Consider the following 15,705-nt stretch of genomic DNA (forward strand, 5'->3'; position numbering starts at 1 on the left):
GTGCCCTATCAGTGTTTGCAAAGGGAAGCCATCCTTCCCATCTTCAACTTATGATATCAGAAACTCGAGTCCATGTGTATCATAAGTTGAAGACGGGAAGGATGGCTTCCCTTTGCAAACACTGATAGGGCACAGAAAGTGTGTCTAAAGCCAGCTGGAGGAGATGTCTTCCTGGGGCTACAAACTACAGTAGCATCCACCCTTAGGAGTTAGCTATATTTAAATGGCAAATATATGTCATACTCTTTACTCTTTTACTCTTTTACTTGTTTCAGTCATTTGACTGCGGCCATGCTGGAGCACCGCCTTTAATCGAGCAACTCGACCCCGGAACTTATTCTATTGTAAGCCTAGTACTTATTCTATCGGTCTCTTTTGCCGAACTGCTAAGTGACGGGGACACAAACACACCAGCATCGGTTGTCAAGCAATGCTATGGGGACAAACACAGACACACAAACACACACATGCATACATATATATATATATATATATATATATACATATATACGACAGGCTTCTTTCAGTTTCCGTCTACCAAATCCACTCACAAGGCTTTGGTCGGCCCGAGGCTATAGTAGAAGACACTTGCCCAAGGTGCCACGCAATTTTTGTTTTATATATATATATATATATATATGCACTGGAATGGCTGTGTCGTAAGTAGCTTGCTAACCAACCACATGGTTCCGGGTTCAGTCCCACTGCGTGGCATCTTGGGCAAGTGTCTTCTGCTATAACCCCAGGCCGACCAATGCCTTGTGAGTGGATTTGGTAGACGGAAACTGAAAGAAGCCTGTCGTATATATATATATATATTATATATATATATATATGTGTGTGTGTGTGTATGTGTTTGTGTGTCTGTGTTTGTCCCTCTAGCATTGCTTGACAACCGATGCTGGTGAGTTTACGTCCCCGTCACTTAGCGGTTCGGCAAAAGAGACCGATAGAATAAGTACTGGGCTTACAAAGAATAAGTCCCGGGGTCGATTTGCTCGACTAAATGACTGAAACAAGTAAAAGAGTAAAAGAGTAAAGAGTATATATATATATATATATATATATATGTGTGTGTGTATATATAAGTTCAGCAAAAATTTAGATTCAAATGAATATGGGACTCCACTACCTCATATGTTCTTAAAATTTAAATCCACATCTTTGTCTGTATATCTACCTTCTCTATAATGTTGCCACTTGATTTGAAAATTTTTGTATTAATGGAAAACCTCTATAATTGACTGATGAGTGCTCAGCATTTTAAAACTGTTGTAATACTTACAACATTTAATAAAATGATGTAGTACGAAACGATTGTACCAAATTACTGGAGTCATTCTTGTTGCTTATTTTGATTATATATATATATATATATATATATATTGCAGCATGGAAGGTGTTTGTAAGCCATTTAAGAAACACATGGATGCAGCACGGATTTTTGTCAGTGAACAGGTGCGGATTTTAGCGACGAAAATATTTTGACAAATTAAACTTAAATGTTGAAGTGAATCGAACGGCTTTTGTGTGTTTCTTGAATGGCTTACAAACACCTTCCACGCTGCAATTGTTTTCGTTTCAGCACACGATCTCAGATCAAATCACTTGCTATGCGAGTACATCTCCTATATATATATTATCTTTTATTAAACTTTTAATACTTTGATATATATATATAAAAAAAAAATTAATTAATTAATTAATAAAATAATATATAAATATAAAAATATACATACATACATATATATATATATTTGTATATATATATAAAATTTATTAGTTTAAATTATTTAAATAATTTTTAAATTTTAACTTTTATATTTTAAATTAATTTTATGTATTGGTTTATGTTTTTCACTGTTTGATTTACCTAATAGTGGTTTTATCTATAATTTAATATAATATATATATATATATATATATATATATATACATATATATATCTGATATCTGTTTGTTTTTGTGTTCCTTATTCCAGGAATTTCCCAAGACTTCTTATCAAGAACAGTGCCAACAACTGGCTCTGAAACCATTCTGTGAGCAGCTGAGTAGACCTGCACCCATGATGAACGAAAGCTCATTTGCATACCTCCCCTGGCAGAGGTGATGTTTTCTTTGATGTCATCGTCAGAAGAGGCCAGCATGCTGGATGCGTATTTATGTGTGTATATGGGTGCATGCATGTATATGTGTGTGTGTGGATGTATGTAACCAAGCATGTATGTATGTTCGTACGAGTATGAGTATGTATGCGTGGGTGTATGTATGTGTCCATGCCTTTAAGTCTGTATTCGTTGTCTACACTTGCGTCGGAAATTAATTAGCACTTCTCAAATTTCTACATTTTCTTACTTTAATTAACTTATTATCAGAAACGAACTCGTTTTTAATCAAAAATTTATTAAAACATATCCCAGCACACCACATAATTGTTATTAATCGTGAAATTTAGTCAATATCTTGTTGCTCCTCCTTTGGCAGCAATGACAGCTGCTACGCGGGTCGGCATGCTGTCTATGAGTGCCTGCAGGTACTGTGCAGGGATGGCCCCCCCCCCCATGCAGCAAGAAGTGCCCCAAACAGCTCGTGTCGGTTCCTGTATTGCTGCACATTCAAATCCCTACCCAATCGAATCCAGAGGTTCTCAATAGGGTTCAGGTCAGGTGACTGGCCAGCACGTACTCCTCGCCACCAAAGAGGTATCCCGTGCTATCTCAATGTACTTTGCTGCGTTGATGTTGCCTTCGACGGCATAGAGCTGCCCAACACCACTGTAGCTGAATGCCCCTCACACCATCAGACCACCCCCACCATGCTTCATGGTGAGCAAATCAAGGGTGCTAATTAATTTCTGACGGTAGTGTATATGCCAATTAATTTTTGATCACTTATCTATGTCTATAAATATACACTCATAAATATATATAAATATACATCACTGATGTTATATATATAGAGAGAATCTGCCCAAAAATGTGTGCAAACTTCAGGAAAGGAAAAATCCGTATAAATATTTGACTTGTATAAGTACCTCCATAAATGTGGATACCCCTTTTGATGTTTTATCAAATTGTGATAACACTGAATTAAAATATCAGGTCACCCCATAAGTTCTGTCCGAATTTTGAATAAAGAAAACAAGTGATCAAATGTTATGTTTCATTGAAATTTAATCATCAATGTACTTTCCCTGATTATCTATGACTTCCTTCCATCTATTTACAAGCTTTTTAATCCCATTAAAGTAAAACTCTTTTGCTTTCAAAGCGAAGAACTCTGAAATGTCAGTTTCCGTCTCCTCCTGGTTTGCAAAATTTATGTCCTCCAAATGATTCTGTAAACTACGAGACAAATGGTAATCTGAAGGAGGAAGGTCAGGGGAATAAGGTGGATGAGGAATTCTTTCCCCATCCAAGCTTTTCGACCTTCTGTGATGTGATCTTTTCAGTGTGGGGTCACACATTGTCCTTTTTGATTTACTAAAGCGGGTCTTTTTTCTTCAAGGCTTGGTTCAAACTCTCTAATTGCTGACAGTAGACTTGAGAATCGATTGTTGCATTTGGTGGTAACAATTCGAAGTGAATTACTCCTATGCAATCCCACCAGATAGAGAGAAGAACCTTTTTCCCATGAAGTTCCCTTCTTGGTTGTGATTGAGCTTTTTCCCTTTTACGAAGCCACTGTTTACGACGTTTAACATTTCAATAGAAGATCTATTTTTCATCACCAGTCACAAGTCTATCCAAAAAGGGCAAAATGAGTTCACGAGAATGGAAAGAAGAGCAGATGACAACTCAAGATTTGCGGTTGCTTTCAGACAATTTCATGTGGCACCCATTTTCCAAGTTTAGGAACCTTTCCAAGTTGTTGAAGATGAAGATGAACAGTGGTATGGTTTGAACCAAGCTTTATTGCCAATTCTTCAACTGATAATGCAGGATTTTCTTCAAGTAATGCCTCAAGGAGCTTATCATCAACTCAACTGGACGTCCTGTTCGATCTTCATCTTCAAGGCTGAAATCTCCACTTCTGAAGTTTGCAAACCATCTTCTGCAAGTTCTTTCATTCTAGCATTCTTTCCCATAGACTGAGTGTATGTTTCGAGTTGCTTCAGCTGAGGAGTTTCCTTTTTTGTACTCATAAAGCATTATGTGCCTCAAATGCTCTTTGGATACTTCCATGTTAGAAAGGGTTTTAATCAAAGAAATTTTAAGTCTATTATTCTGTAAAATAATATTTAATTAGTTTAAATGTGCACAAATGCATAAAAATAATTTTTCATTCCATTAGACATTCCAAAATACTATTAAATTTCATTCAATTTTAAAAAAGGAAAAATCGGACAGAACTTTTGGGATGACCTGATATTTATATAAGTTTTTCCTTTCCTGGAGTGTATATACATCATTTTGGTGGACTCTGTGTATATATATACACAACCCACCAAAATGATGTATACAATGATGTGTATATGTATATATATATATATATATATATATATATATAACAATTAAGGATAAAATCTTAATAAGAAATCTTAACAAGAAATTATCAGGTAGTTAGCGTGAAAAACCTCATAAGATATGTTTTGAATATGTTTCACTGATGAACAAAAGATGTAGATAATACGTTAATTGCGAAATCACAGGTGATCTGGAACTAAATTCTGTTTTTAAATGTCTTGCTTCGAGAGCTGCATTCGGTACGATTCGTTTATTTTTGGTAGTAATGACTTTGAAAGTCCCTCCTAGCGTGTGGCATTTATGTGTAATAATGCCCTCTATATAATATATATATATATATTATATATATATATATATAACAATTAAGGATAAAATCTTAATAAGAAATCTTAACAAGAAATTATCAGGTAGTTAGCGTGAAAAACCTCATAAGATATGTTTTGAATATGTTTCACTGATGAACAAAAGATGTAGATAATACGTTAATTGCGAAATCACAGGTGATCTGGAACTAAATTCTGCTTTTAAATGTCTTGCTTCGAAAGCTGCATTCAGTACGATTCGTTTATTTTTGGTAGTAATGACTTTGAAAGTCCCTCCTAGCGTGTGGCATTTATGTGTAATAATGCCCTCTATATAATATATATATATATATATATATATATATATATATATATACATACAGAACCCACCAAAATGATTAATACAATGATGTGTGTATATATATTTATATATATATATATATGGCGGAATATCCTGTCGTTAGACAACTTATGAGGTTTCAACAATTTCTTGCCAAACAACCACGAGTTTGATGATGAATACATCTATGAATTTTCCGCTCAGATAGCTCTTCCCAAGACTACAAGACGGCTTTGTGCAATTCATGCCTCGTTGTAGGGTTTTTCAGCTGTTTTGGCTGTGTTTATTGTTCCATGAAGAGTTGCATTTTTATAAATTCGCGCTGGTATATTGCGGTCTACTTGAAAGGCATTGCAAATGTCACTCGCTGCCTCATTTGCGACCCCATCTTTAATTTGCTGGTAGCGCAGAAGTATTGCCAGTCTATCTCTCTCGCTAATTTGTTCACCTCGCCTGCGAGCCATCTAAAGTTAATAATGATTCTGCTAATTCCACGTGTTAACATGTGTTGGATAGAACTCACTGAATAAATCTTAATTAACTGTGTTGTCAATTGTATGCACCTGACATATGCTAACGAGTATGCAGCCAGACTTTTCACAAGAGGATAGTATTTTCTTCAACAATCATCATCATCGTTTAATGTCCGCTTTCCATGCTGGCATGGGTTGGATGGTTCGACTGGGGATCTGGGAAGCCAGAAGGCTGCACCAGGCTCCAGTCTGATCTGGCAGCATTTCTACAGCTGGATGCCCTTCCTAACGCCAACCACTCTGAGAGTGTAGTGGGTGCTTTATATATATATGCATATTTTTTCCATGCTAGCACGGGTTGGACGGTTCGACCAGGTATCTGGGAAGTCAAAAGGCTGCACCAGGCCCAGTCTGATCTGGCAGTGTTTCTACAGCTGGATGCCCTTCCTTACGCCAACCACTCCGTGAGTGTAGTGGGTGCTTTTTACGTGCCACCTGCACAGGTGCCAGGCGAGGCTGGCAACGGCCACGATCGGATTGGTGCATTTTACGTGCCACCGGCATGGAAGCCAGTCAAGGCGGCGCTGGCATCGGCCCGATCCACTTATTCTGGTTAGGGACTTAGTCATAAATACAGCATGAAAGACAATGCCTTTCGTGTCAATTGACAGGCATTGCAGGAAGATCTTTCCAGAGTTATTTACATACCTACATTCCTTTCTCTTTGCAGAGACACTGGTGCTCCTGAAGAAGGCTTTGGGTCTCTCCTGCCTCATCACTCTAAACCTCACCCAAAGAATTACTTCCAGACATTTTACAATATCAACTACACACCTCCGTTTTCTTATGACCCACAACCGGTCAGTTAACCATTTATCTCTGTCTGTCTGTATGTCACCCCACCTTTCTGTGTATGTGTGTGTGTGTGTGTGTGCATGAAGAGCATGGCTTAGTGGTTAGGGTATTTGGCTCACGACTGTAAGGTGATGAGTTCAATCCCTTACAAAGCAGTGTCCTTGAGCAAGACTCTTTACTTCACTTTATTGTTCCACTCCACTCAGCTGGTAATAATGAGTTATACCAGTAATTCAAAGGGGCCGGCATTGTCACATTCTGTGTCATGCTGAGTCTCCCTAAGAACTGTGTTAAGGAGACATGTGTCTGTGGTGTACTCAGCCACGTTAATTTCATGAGCAGGCTCTTCCACTGATTAGGTCAAATGGGGTTCTCGTTGTAACCAACAGAATGCCAGATATGAATGTAGTAGCTGTATTTGAAAAGGGCCAGCCCTTGTCACATTCTGTGTCGTGCTGAATCACCCTGAGAACTACATTAAAGGGACACGTGTCTGTGGAATACTCAACCACTTGCATGTTAATTTCACAAGCAGGCTGTTCCATTGATCAAATCAACCGGAACATTTGTCACCATAACCAGTTCCAGTGTGTGTGTATGCGTTTGTCTGTCTGTCTGTCTGTAACTGTTTACCCCCACCCCCTTCTCTCTGTCTTACTGTCAGTCTATCTATCTGTATGTGTGTGTGTGTCTCTCTCTCCTTATCTCTATCTTCATTATATATATATATATATATATATATATAGTGCATATAAAGCATCTGCAGTAATGTACAAATGTCTGGAAAGCGAACAGTGTATGAGTCAGATACATGCTTGTGTGTGTATGGAGGGGAGAAAATCAAGTGTAGTGTTGGCGAATCTCAGGAAGCATGGAAGTTTCAAAGGATGCAGTGCTCCGACAACTAACAACTGGTGCCGGCAGTCTGTTCCATGGTTCAGCAACTCTCAGTGTGAAAAAATGTTTCCTGAAGTCATGGGAGCTGTGCTGTTTTCTTACTTTGTAAACATGTCCACGGGTGTTAGACGGGTGGAGTTTGAAAAAGGTGCTCAGTGTTATTGTTGGTACGATCTTCTAGGACAAGGCTTGTCTTCTAGGTTACAGTTTCTGGCTTGGAATTTCTGGAACCACCACAGACATTGGCTTACACTTATTGTCCAATCCCAATACACTGCATTAATATTCCTCCCACTTTGCCTTACGTTGTACCCTTTATTGAATTCCTTAAAGCAAAATATGCCGAATATGGTCCTTTGTCACTTCCATTGTGGCTTTGAAAAAATAACTGTTAAAATTGATCTGCACTCTTCAAAGGTTGCACTAAGAATAAGTACAAGGCAAAATTACTACTTGCTTTTATAGCAAGTTGATGCAGGTGGTTTATAAGGCAGCGAGCTGGCAGAAATGTTAGCACACCGGGCAAAATGCTTAGCGGTATTTTGTCTGCTGTTACGTTCTGAGTTCAAATTCCTTTCATCCTTTCAGGGTCGATAAATTAAGTACCAGCTACGCACTGGGGTCGATGTAATCGACTTAATCCGTTTGTCTGTCCTTGTTTGTCCCTTCTATGTTTAGCCCCTTGTGGGTACTAAAGAAATAGGTATTTCGTCTGCCGTTACGTTCTGAGTTCAGATCCGCCCAGGTCGACTTTGCCTTTCATCCTTTCGGGGTTGATTAAATAAATACCAGTTTCGCACTGGGGTCGATATAATCGACTTAATCCATTTGTCTGTCCTTGTTTGTCCCTTCTATGTTTAGCCCCTTGTGGGTAGTAAAGAAATAGGTTTATCCCTTTCTCCTCTGGCTTTTAGTTCATGCAACTGAAAACACTGCATTATTTATGGGATGACCCAATAAGGGAGACTTCTTTATAGTAGCTAGACATGGTAGATATAGCAGCCAAATCTTCCTTGAATCACACCCTACTGTCTTAATGTATGTATAAGCCAATGAGGAGCTAAACCTAAGAGGAATTGCAAACAAATTACCCTCAAATTATGCCTCCTTGTCTTAAGGAAAAAGGAAGAAACATTGTAGTAGTCCAAAATGGGATGGTCATGTTGGGAACGTCTTTGATCAAAGGGCTGCTCAACCAAGGTTGACAACGACAATTTGCACACACTCTCTCTCTCTCTATTTCAAGTCTTAAGGAAAAAGGAAGAAACATTAGATATTGTAGTAGTCCAAAATGGGGTGGTCATGTTGGGAACGTCTTTGATCAATAGGGCTGCTCATACAAGGTTGACAACAACAATTTGCACACTCTCTCTCTCTCTCTATTTCAAGTCTTAAGGAAAAAGGAAGAAACATTAGATATTGTAGTAGTCCAAAATGGGGTGGTCATGTTGGGAACGTCTTTGATCAATAGGGCTGCTCAACCAAGGTTGACAACAACAATTTGCACACACTCACACTCAATCGTTCTCACTCTTTCTCTCTCTCTTTCTCTATTTCCAGTCTAAAACTAACCTCGAGTATTTAACGGAACATCGTAAGTGTCACTCACAGTTCACTGACACGGCTGACTACCGTCGCCACAATTTGAACACCTGGCAAAATGACTCCGGAATCTATGCAAAGCCACGGAAACCTAAAGAGAAGACACTTGAAGGCTTCATGTAGTGGTGTGAATCCTTCTCCAACGATGAGCTAAACTGCAACATTCAGGGACGATGGAGTGTTGCTGTGTGTCTATTTTGTTTTATGGTAGTCAAAAGAGCATTTTTTGGTTTTTGGTTAAATAAAATCCTTTATATACCTTTCACCTTTTATTTGTGTCTGAGGGCGCTGGGTGCTTTTTATGTGCCGTTAGCATGGGTGCATTTATGCAACATTGTCTTGTGAAGACCCGTTGAGGCAAGTGAGAATCAGAATCAAAATCGAAATCGATCAACATCAATGGAAGTTGTAGCTGTGAAACCAGTGCCAGTGGCACATAAGTGAACCAGTCATGCAATGGGATCAATGTAATCAACTTAATCCCTTCCCCACAAATTTGAGGCCTTCTGCTTTCAGCAGAAATGATTATTATTATCTTTATATATAAAATTGAAGTTGTGTGAGAGTCTGTCTCCTCCGATTTAGATTCCTTACTACTCCCACATTTTGTGGTGCAGCTTAACCGAAAGCGGGTATCTAATAGTCGTGATTCATATCGAGCCCTTCTGGGTATTAGCACGCGTCTACGATGAGTCTACGATTTAAAAAAAATTTACCATCATTTTTCTGCATTTTTCGCTCGGTTTATATAAGGAAAGTAACTCTCTAAAAATGCTTATATAGTTATTTCCCTTACAAACCCGAGCAACGCCGGGCGATACTGCTAGTTATTATTATAAAGGCAGCAAGCTGGCAGAATCGTAGCATACTGGGCGAAATGCTTTGTGGTATTTTGTCTGCCGTTACGTTCTGAGTTCATGTTCCGCCGAGGTGGATTTTGCCCTTCATTCTTTTGGGGTCGTTTAACGTCTGCTTTCCATGCTAGCATGGGTTGGACGATTTGACTGAGGACTGGCGAACCAGATGGCTGCACCAGGCTCCAGTCTTGATCTGGCAGAGTTTCTACAGCTGGATACCCTTCCTAATGCGAAATCTTACATCTATTTTCTTTCTTCCACCTCACTCTCTATTTGTATCACATCGAAACTATGACTTAATTTTTCCTCTCACACTGTCTCTGATGAAGGGATATTGTTAATTAATATCCTAGAAACAGCTGTAAGACCTTCTATCTATAAATGCTCTAATACCTACACAGCCTTGGTTTTTATCTTATTACGCAAAAAATTCTTATATAACCATAGGCGCAGGAGTGGCTGTGTGGTAAGTAGCTTGTTTACCAACCACATGGTTCCGGGTTCATTCCCACTGCGGGGCACCTTGGGCAAGTGTCTTCTATTAAAGCCTCGGGCCGACCAAAGCCTTGTGAGTGGAATTGGTAGACGGAAACTGAAAGAAGCCTGTCGTATATGTGTATATATATATATATATATGTGCGTGTGTGTTTGTGTGTCTGTGTTTGTACCCCTAGCATCGCTTAACAACCGATGTTGGTGTGTTTACGTCCCCGTCACTTAGCGGTTCGGCAAAAGAGACCGATAGAATAAGTACTGGGCTTACAAAAGTCCCGGGGTCGATTTGCTCGATTAAAAGGCGGTGCTCCAGCATGGCCGCAGTCAAATGACTGAAACAAGAAAAAGAGAAAGAGAGAGAGTAAATAATCAAACATCGTTAATACTTTGCCCTTAATTATTTTTATTCTTTTCTTTTTTTCCTAGCTTTGCATTTTTTTCTTGATCTTTGCATTTTTTCCTATCTTTTATTATTATTTTTTATTCATCGTATTTCATTTCTTTTTCTTCCTTTTTTTTTTTCCCTCATTTCATTTACTTCTTCGTTTTCTTCTTTTTCCTCTTTGTCGTATCCACTGCTGCACGTCGTTCCTATATCGTGGGGCAGAACCCAAACTTGAGGTCTCCCGACGGTTCCCCAGCTGCCAGTACATGGGCCTTATTATTCAGCTTCACGTTGCGTATGCAGCCTACGTACGGACTAGTGGCCTGGACATCCTTCCATTTAACTCCAGCTGGAACGGCAAACAAAAGGGAATTGATAAATAAAAACAGATATCACCATCATCATCATCATTATCATCACCAACATGTACACACACACACACACATACACATACACACACACATAGACACGTGGCCAAGTGGTAAGGGTGTTGCATTCACGATTACCTGGTCATGGGTTCAGTCCCCAGACCAGGCAGTGCATTGTGGTCCTTTCATTTCATGTTGCTCCAACCCCACTTTCGACCGGAGGAGAATGTCGGTCAGCTTGCCTAACCAGCAGGGTGGGGTTGTGCGATGGCTAAAACTATGCAAAAATGCACTGTGACCAGTGATGTGTAACAACATCTGATAGTTTGGTTGGTTGTGTGGTCACATGACTTATACATAAAAATATACATGCATACATACATACACACGTACACATATATATATGTATACACACACACACACATTTATATACACATAAACATATACATACCTAGATACACACATATATATATACATATATATATATATATATACACATACATATATATATATACATACATATATAAATACATACATATATATATACATACATATATATATACATACATATACATATATACATTCATATACATATATATACATTCATATACATATATATACATTCATATATATATATATACATTCATATATATATATATTAATAGTGAGAATTTACAAAAAATAAAAGATGAAAACAGGTGTGTAAACAACAAATAGATGTATTAGTTTAATGCTCGGGAAGTGAGAAAGTCTTTTACGTTTCGAGCCTATGCTCTTCGACAGAAAGGAGCACAGAAATAAACAGGGAGAGAAAATAGAAAAAGATGTATTGGCTAGCGATCTATCATGGTGAATGCTGGACAGATACATACATATATAAATATATATAACTAATGTAGGATAAAATTTTTTTCGGGAAAAAAATTTTATCAATGGCCAGCATATCAAAGTTCTGCTCGGGACTTGGTGCTTGCTTTTTCCATGGGTATGAGTAAGTATTTCACTTATATCTCGTGTATTTGCCGCTGAAGAGGGGAAAATTTCTTACGAATTAACCCTGAAATTGGACGATTTGGTAATAATGAATTTTTTAGAGATTTCTATCGGTTTGTTTCGAGACGCATAAATTATAATGGTTTATTGACAATTATTGTCTTTTTTTCGGCATATTTGGCATCAGAATTTTTCTTTTGCCCTTATCGTGTAAATTATAAATATATATATATATATATATATATATATATATATTATATATATATATACATACATATGCATGCACACACACAGACACACATTTATATATACACATACATATATATATACATGTGTGTATATATATATATATATATATATATAATATACATACATGTGTATATATATATACGTGTGTATATATATATATATATATATACATGTGTATATATATATATATATATATATATAATATATATATATATATATATACATACATGTGTATATATATATATATATATATAATACATACATATGCATGCACGCACACACACACACACACACACACACACAACACACAGAGGCCCATGCGCAAGTGTTGCAATGTATCAACTGTTTCAGTGACACACAGATTAGCACTGTATTCGGTTGCAACATCCTTTCCAAATGACCACCGCTTTGAAATGTAGTAAATCCACTTACCTGGGACTCCACCAATGTAGAGGGGATGATTGGTGTCTGCAGAAGAGGCCCCTACTTTACCTTTGCCAACAGGGAACTCTTTACCGTCCACTTCTAGGGTGGCCAGGGTTTTGGACTTGCCCACTGGTTGAGGGAGAGAGAGAGAGAAAGAGAGTGAGACTTTGAGTGAGAGTGAAGGAGGGTGTGTGTGTGTTTGTATGGAAGGTTGATGTATTATGTGCAAGTGAAAGACAGCGAGAGTGTGAGTGTGCGCGAGAGGTCGAGTGAGGGAGAAGGTGGATAGGTGCATGTGTGTTTTAGGTAGATGTATTATGTGCATGAGAGAGAGAGGGGGGAATGAGTGTGAGGTTGTGTGAGAGAGAGAATGAGTGTGAGTGAGGTTGAGAGAAGGTGAATGTGTGTATGTCTAATGTGTGTGAAAGAGAGAGAGAGAGAGAGGGAGGGAGAGAGGGAGAGTGCAAGTTTGAAGGAGCAAGAGAGGTTGGGGGGGGTGAGAGAGAAAGTGGATGTGTGTGCGTGTGTGAAAGAGAGAGAGAGAGACGGACAGAGATTGAGTGCGAGTAAGGGAGGGAGGGAGGGAGAACAAGAGAGCATGCTGGAGAGGGTGGATGTGAGTGAATAGTCAGTGAGAGAGACAGAGAGATTGAGTGCAAGTGAGGGAGGGAGGTAGGATGAGAGAGCCTGATGGAGAGAGTGGATGTGAGTGAATGGTCAGAGAGAGAGAAAGAGAGAGAGAGGGAGAGAGAGAAACAGAGGGAGAGAGAGACAGAGATTGAGTGTGAGTGAGGAAGGGAGGTAGGACGAGAGAGGCTGATGGAGAGGGTGGTTGTGAGTGAATGGTCAGAGAGAGAGGGAGAGGGAGAGACGGAGGGAGAGAGAGATTGAGTGCGAGTGAGGGAGGGAGGTAGGACGAGAGAGCCTGATGGAGAGGGTGGCTGTGAGTGAATGGTCACGGTGAGTGAAGGTGTTGTAATCACTAGGAGAGAAGAAAGTGAATGAATTTATCAGAGAAAACTTGTGAAAGCAGGGACTGACCTTTAATCCGGTGCCACTGACCATTACAGATCTGATTATTTCGTCCCGGTTGACTGACTGTTGAAATAATGCCCATACCATTATCAAAGGACAGCTGAACCTGGATGAAGAGGATGAAGAGAGGGATGTAGTAGAGAGTTAATTACGATGGAAATCAATTTTGAAATTACGTTTGTAATTAACCGTTTAAGCCTTCATCTTATTCTGCCCAATATAAATTCTTCGTTATCCAAATTGTTTTGAATTAATCAGGGATTATCTCCCACCTTCAAGACTTCATTGATGTGATTGTTTATTTTTAGAATGACATTGTAGGGTAGGTGTAAGAGGCCGACTCTGGCCAGTTTGAACACAACATCATCATCATCATCATCTTCATCATTTAGCGTCCGCTTTCCATGATAGCATGGGTTGGACGGTTCAACTGGGGTCTGGGAAGCCCTAAGGCTGAACCAGGCTCCAGTCTGATCTGGCAGAGTTTCTACGGCTGGATGCCCTTCCTAACGCCAAACACTCCATGAGTGTAGTGGGTGCTTTTTACGTGCCACCGACACAGGTGCCAGACGAGGCTGGTGAACAGCCATGCTCAGATGGTGCTTTTTATGTGCCACCGGCACGGAGGCCAGGCCAGGCTGGCGAACGGCCACGCTCGGATGGTGCTTTTTACGTGCCACCGGCACGGAGGCCAGGCGAGGCTGGCGAACGGCCACGATCGGATGGTGTTTGTCAAGTGCCACCGGCACGGAGGCCAGTCGATGCGGTGCTGGCTACGGCCACGTTCAGATGGTTCTCTTACGTGCCGATTGTTTATTTTCAGAATGACATTGTAGGGTAGGTGTAAGAGGCTGACTCTGGCCAGTTTGATCACAACACTAATAGAATTACTGAGCCTGGTCTGGCAAGTTGAAATGTTAAAGAGTTAAAAGTAAAATAAGACTAAGAAATACTTCAACTCTTTAGTGTTCATATTACTCTGTCAAATGTAATGCTTATTTATTACTTCTTCCTTAGCAAAGGCAGAGGTATTGTTTTTCAGTGGTGTTGGTATGTTTGTGGACAAGATATCTCAAGAACCACCGGATGGATTCAGGTGAAACTTTCAGGGATATTTGGCCTCGTGACTGGCACAAACTGATTAGATTTTAGGATCGATCCGTTACTGGACAAGGATTCTAGACTATTTTTCCCTATTTGTTTTTTTCCTTAATTTTTGAGAGCGATCGGGTTCACTTTTAGTTTTCTCGTTTGTGAGAGCAGCCAAGTTTATTTCAGATATTCTCATTTTAAAAATGATCTCTGGTTAATTATTGGGAGGACATTGGTGTTAAGTTAAGTTAAGTTAATTTTTTTGGCTCAAAAAGCAAAAAGCAAGGCCATGTAGGGGGACATGGAGTTATGTACAGGGAGGGTGTTCATGCAAAGAGTTCAGGCCATTTGTGGTCAAGGGAGACTTTGAACCGAGCGGTCGTCGGCATCTTCACTATCTCGTCCGGCAGCTTATTCCATGGATCCACAACCCGGACGGAGAAAGCCCCTCTCCTTCGATTGAGATGAAATCGTCGTAGATAGAGCTTTTTGGAGTGACCCTGCAGCCGACGCTCTGGAGCAGGAGTGAAGAACAGCTCTTTCGAGATGTTACACTTTCTGCTTATGATGTTGTGAGCAAGAATGAGATCACCACGGCGTCGTCGTTTTTCTAGAGAATAAAGGTCGAGTGTCTTCAGCCTTTCTTCATAAGTCAAATGCTTGAGACCAAGAACCATGTGGGTAGCCAGCTTCTGGACTCTTTTGAGATGATGTATGTCTTTGAGGTGTTGCCTTGGCAGAGGTTTGCGCTCTCTGAGTGCTCTTGTTACCCCTGCAAAGGCAGGGGTATTGCTTTCAATTGTATTTGTTTGTTGGTTTGTTTGTGGGACAAACCGCTGGATGGATTCGAATGAAACTTTCAAGGATGTT

General features: G+C 39.5%; 1 protein-coding gene and 1 long non-coding RNA gene across 2 annotated transcripts in view; one reads left to right on the forward strand and one right to left on the reverse strand.

Annotated features, from left to right (window-relative positions):
* Positions 1-9,197, forward strand: part of LOC118761305 — a 15,169-nt gene extending 5,972 nt beyond the window's left edge. Inside the window, exons 3-5 of the long non-coding RNA XR_004997276.1 lie at positions 1,982-2,106; positions 6,312-6,441; positions 8,894-9,197. This is a non-coding gene — a long non-coding RNA (uncharacterized LOC118761305). The remainder of the gene's footprint in view (positions 1-1,981; positions 2,107-6,311; positions 6,442-8,893) is intronic.
* A 1,555-nt stretch (positions 9,198-10,752) lies between these two features.
* The window catches only part of LOC115229089 (laminin subunit alpha), a 93,557-nt gene continuing 88,604 nt past the window's right edge, over positions 10,753-15,705 (reverse strand). The window contains exons 51-53 of the mRNA XM_029799512.2: positions 13,750-13,849; positions 12,715-12,837; positions 10,753-11,021 (exon numbers count right to left, since the gene is read on the reverse strand). Of these exons, the coding sequence (XP_029655372.1) occupies positions 10,879-11,021; positions 12,715-12,837; positions 13,750-13,849 (366 nt within the window). The 3' untranslated portion in view covers positions 10,753-10,878. The remainder of the gene's footprint in view (positions 11,022-12,714; positions 12,838-13,749; positions 13,850-15,705) is intronic.

Source organism: Octopus sinensis, unplaced genomic scaffold, assembly GCF_006345805.1.
Source record: "Octopus sinensis unplaced genomic scaffold, ASM634580v1 Contig11749, whole genome shotgun sequence".
NCBI classification, from domain to species: domain Eukaryota; kingdom Metazoa; phylum Mollusca; class Cephalopoda; order Octopoda; family Octopodidae; genus Octopus; species Octopus sinensis.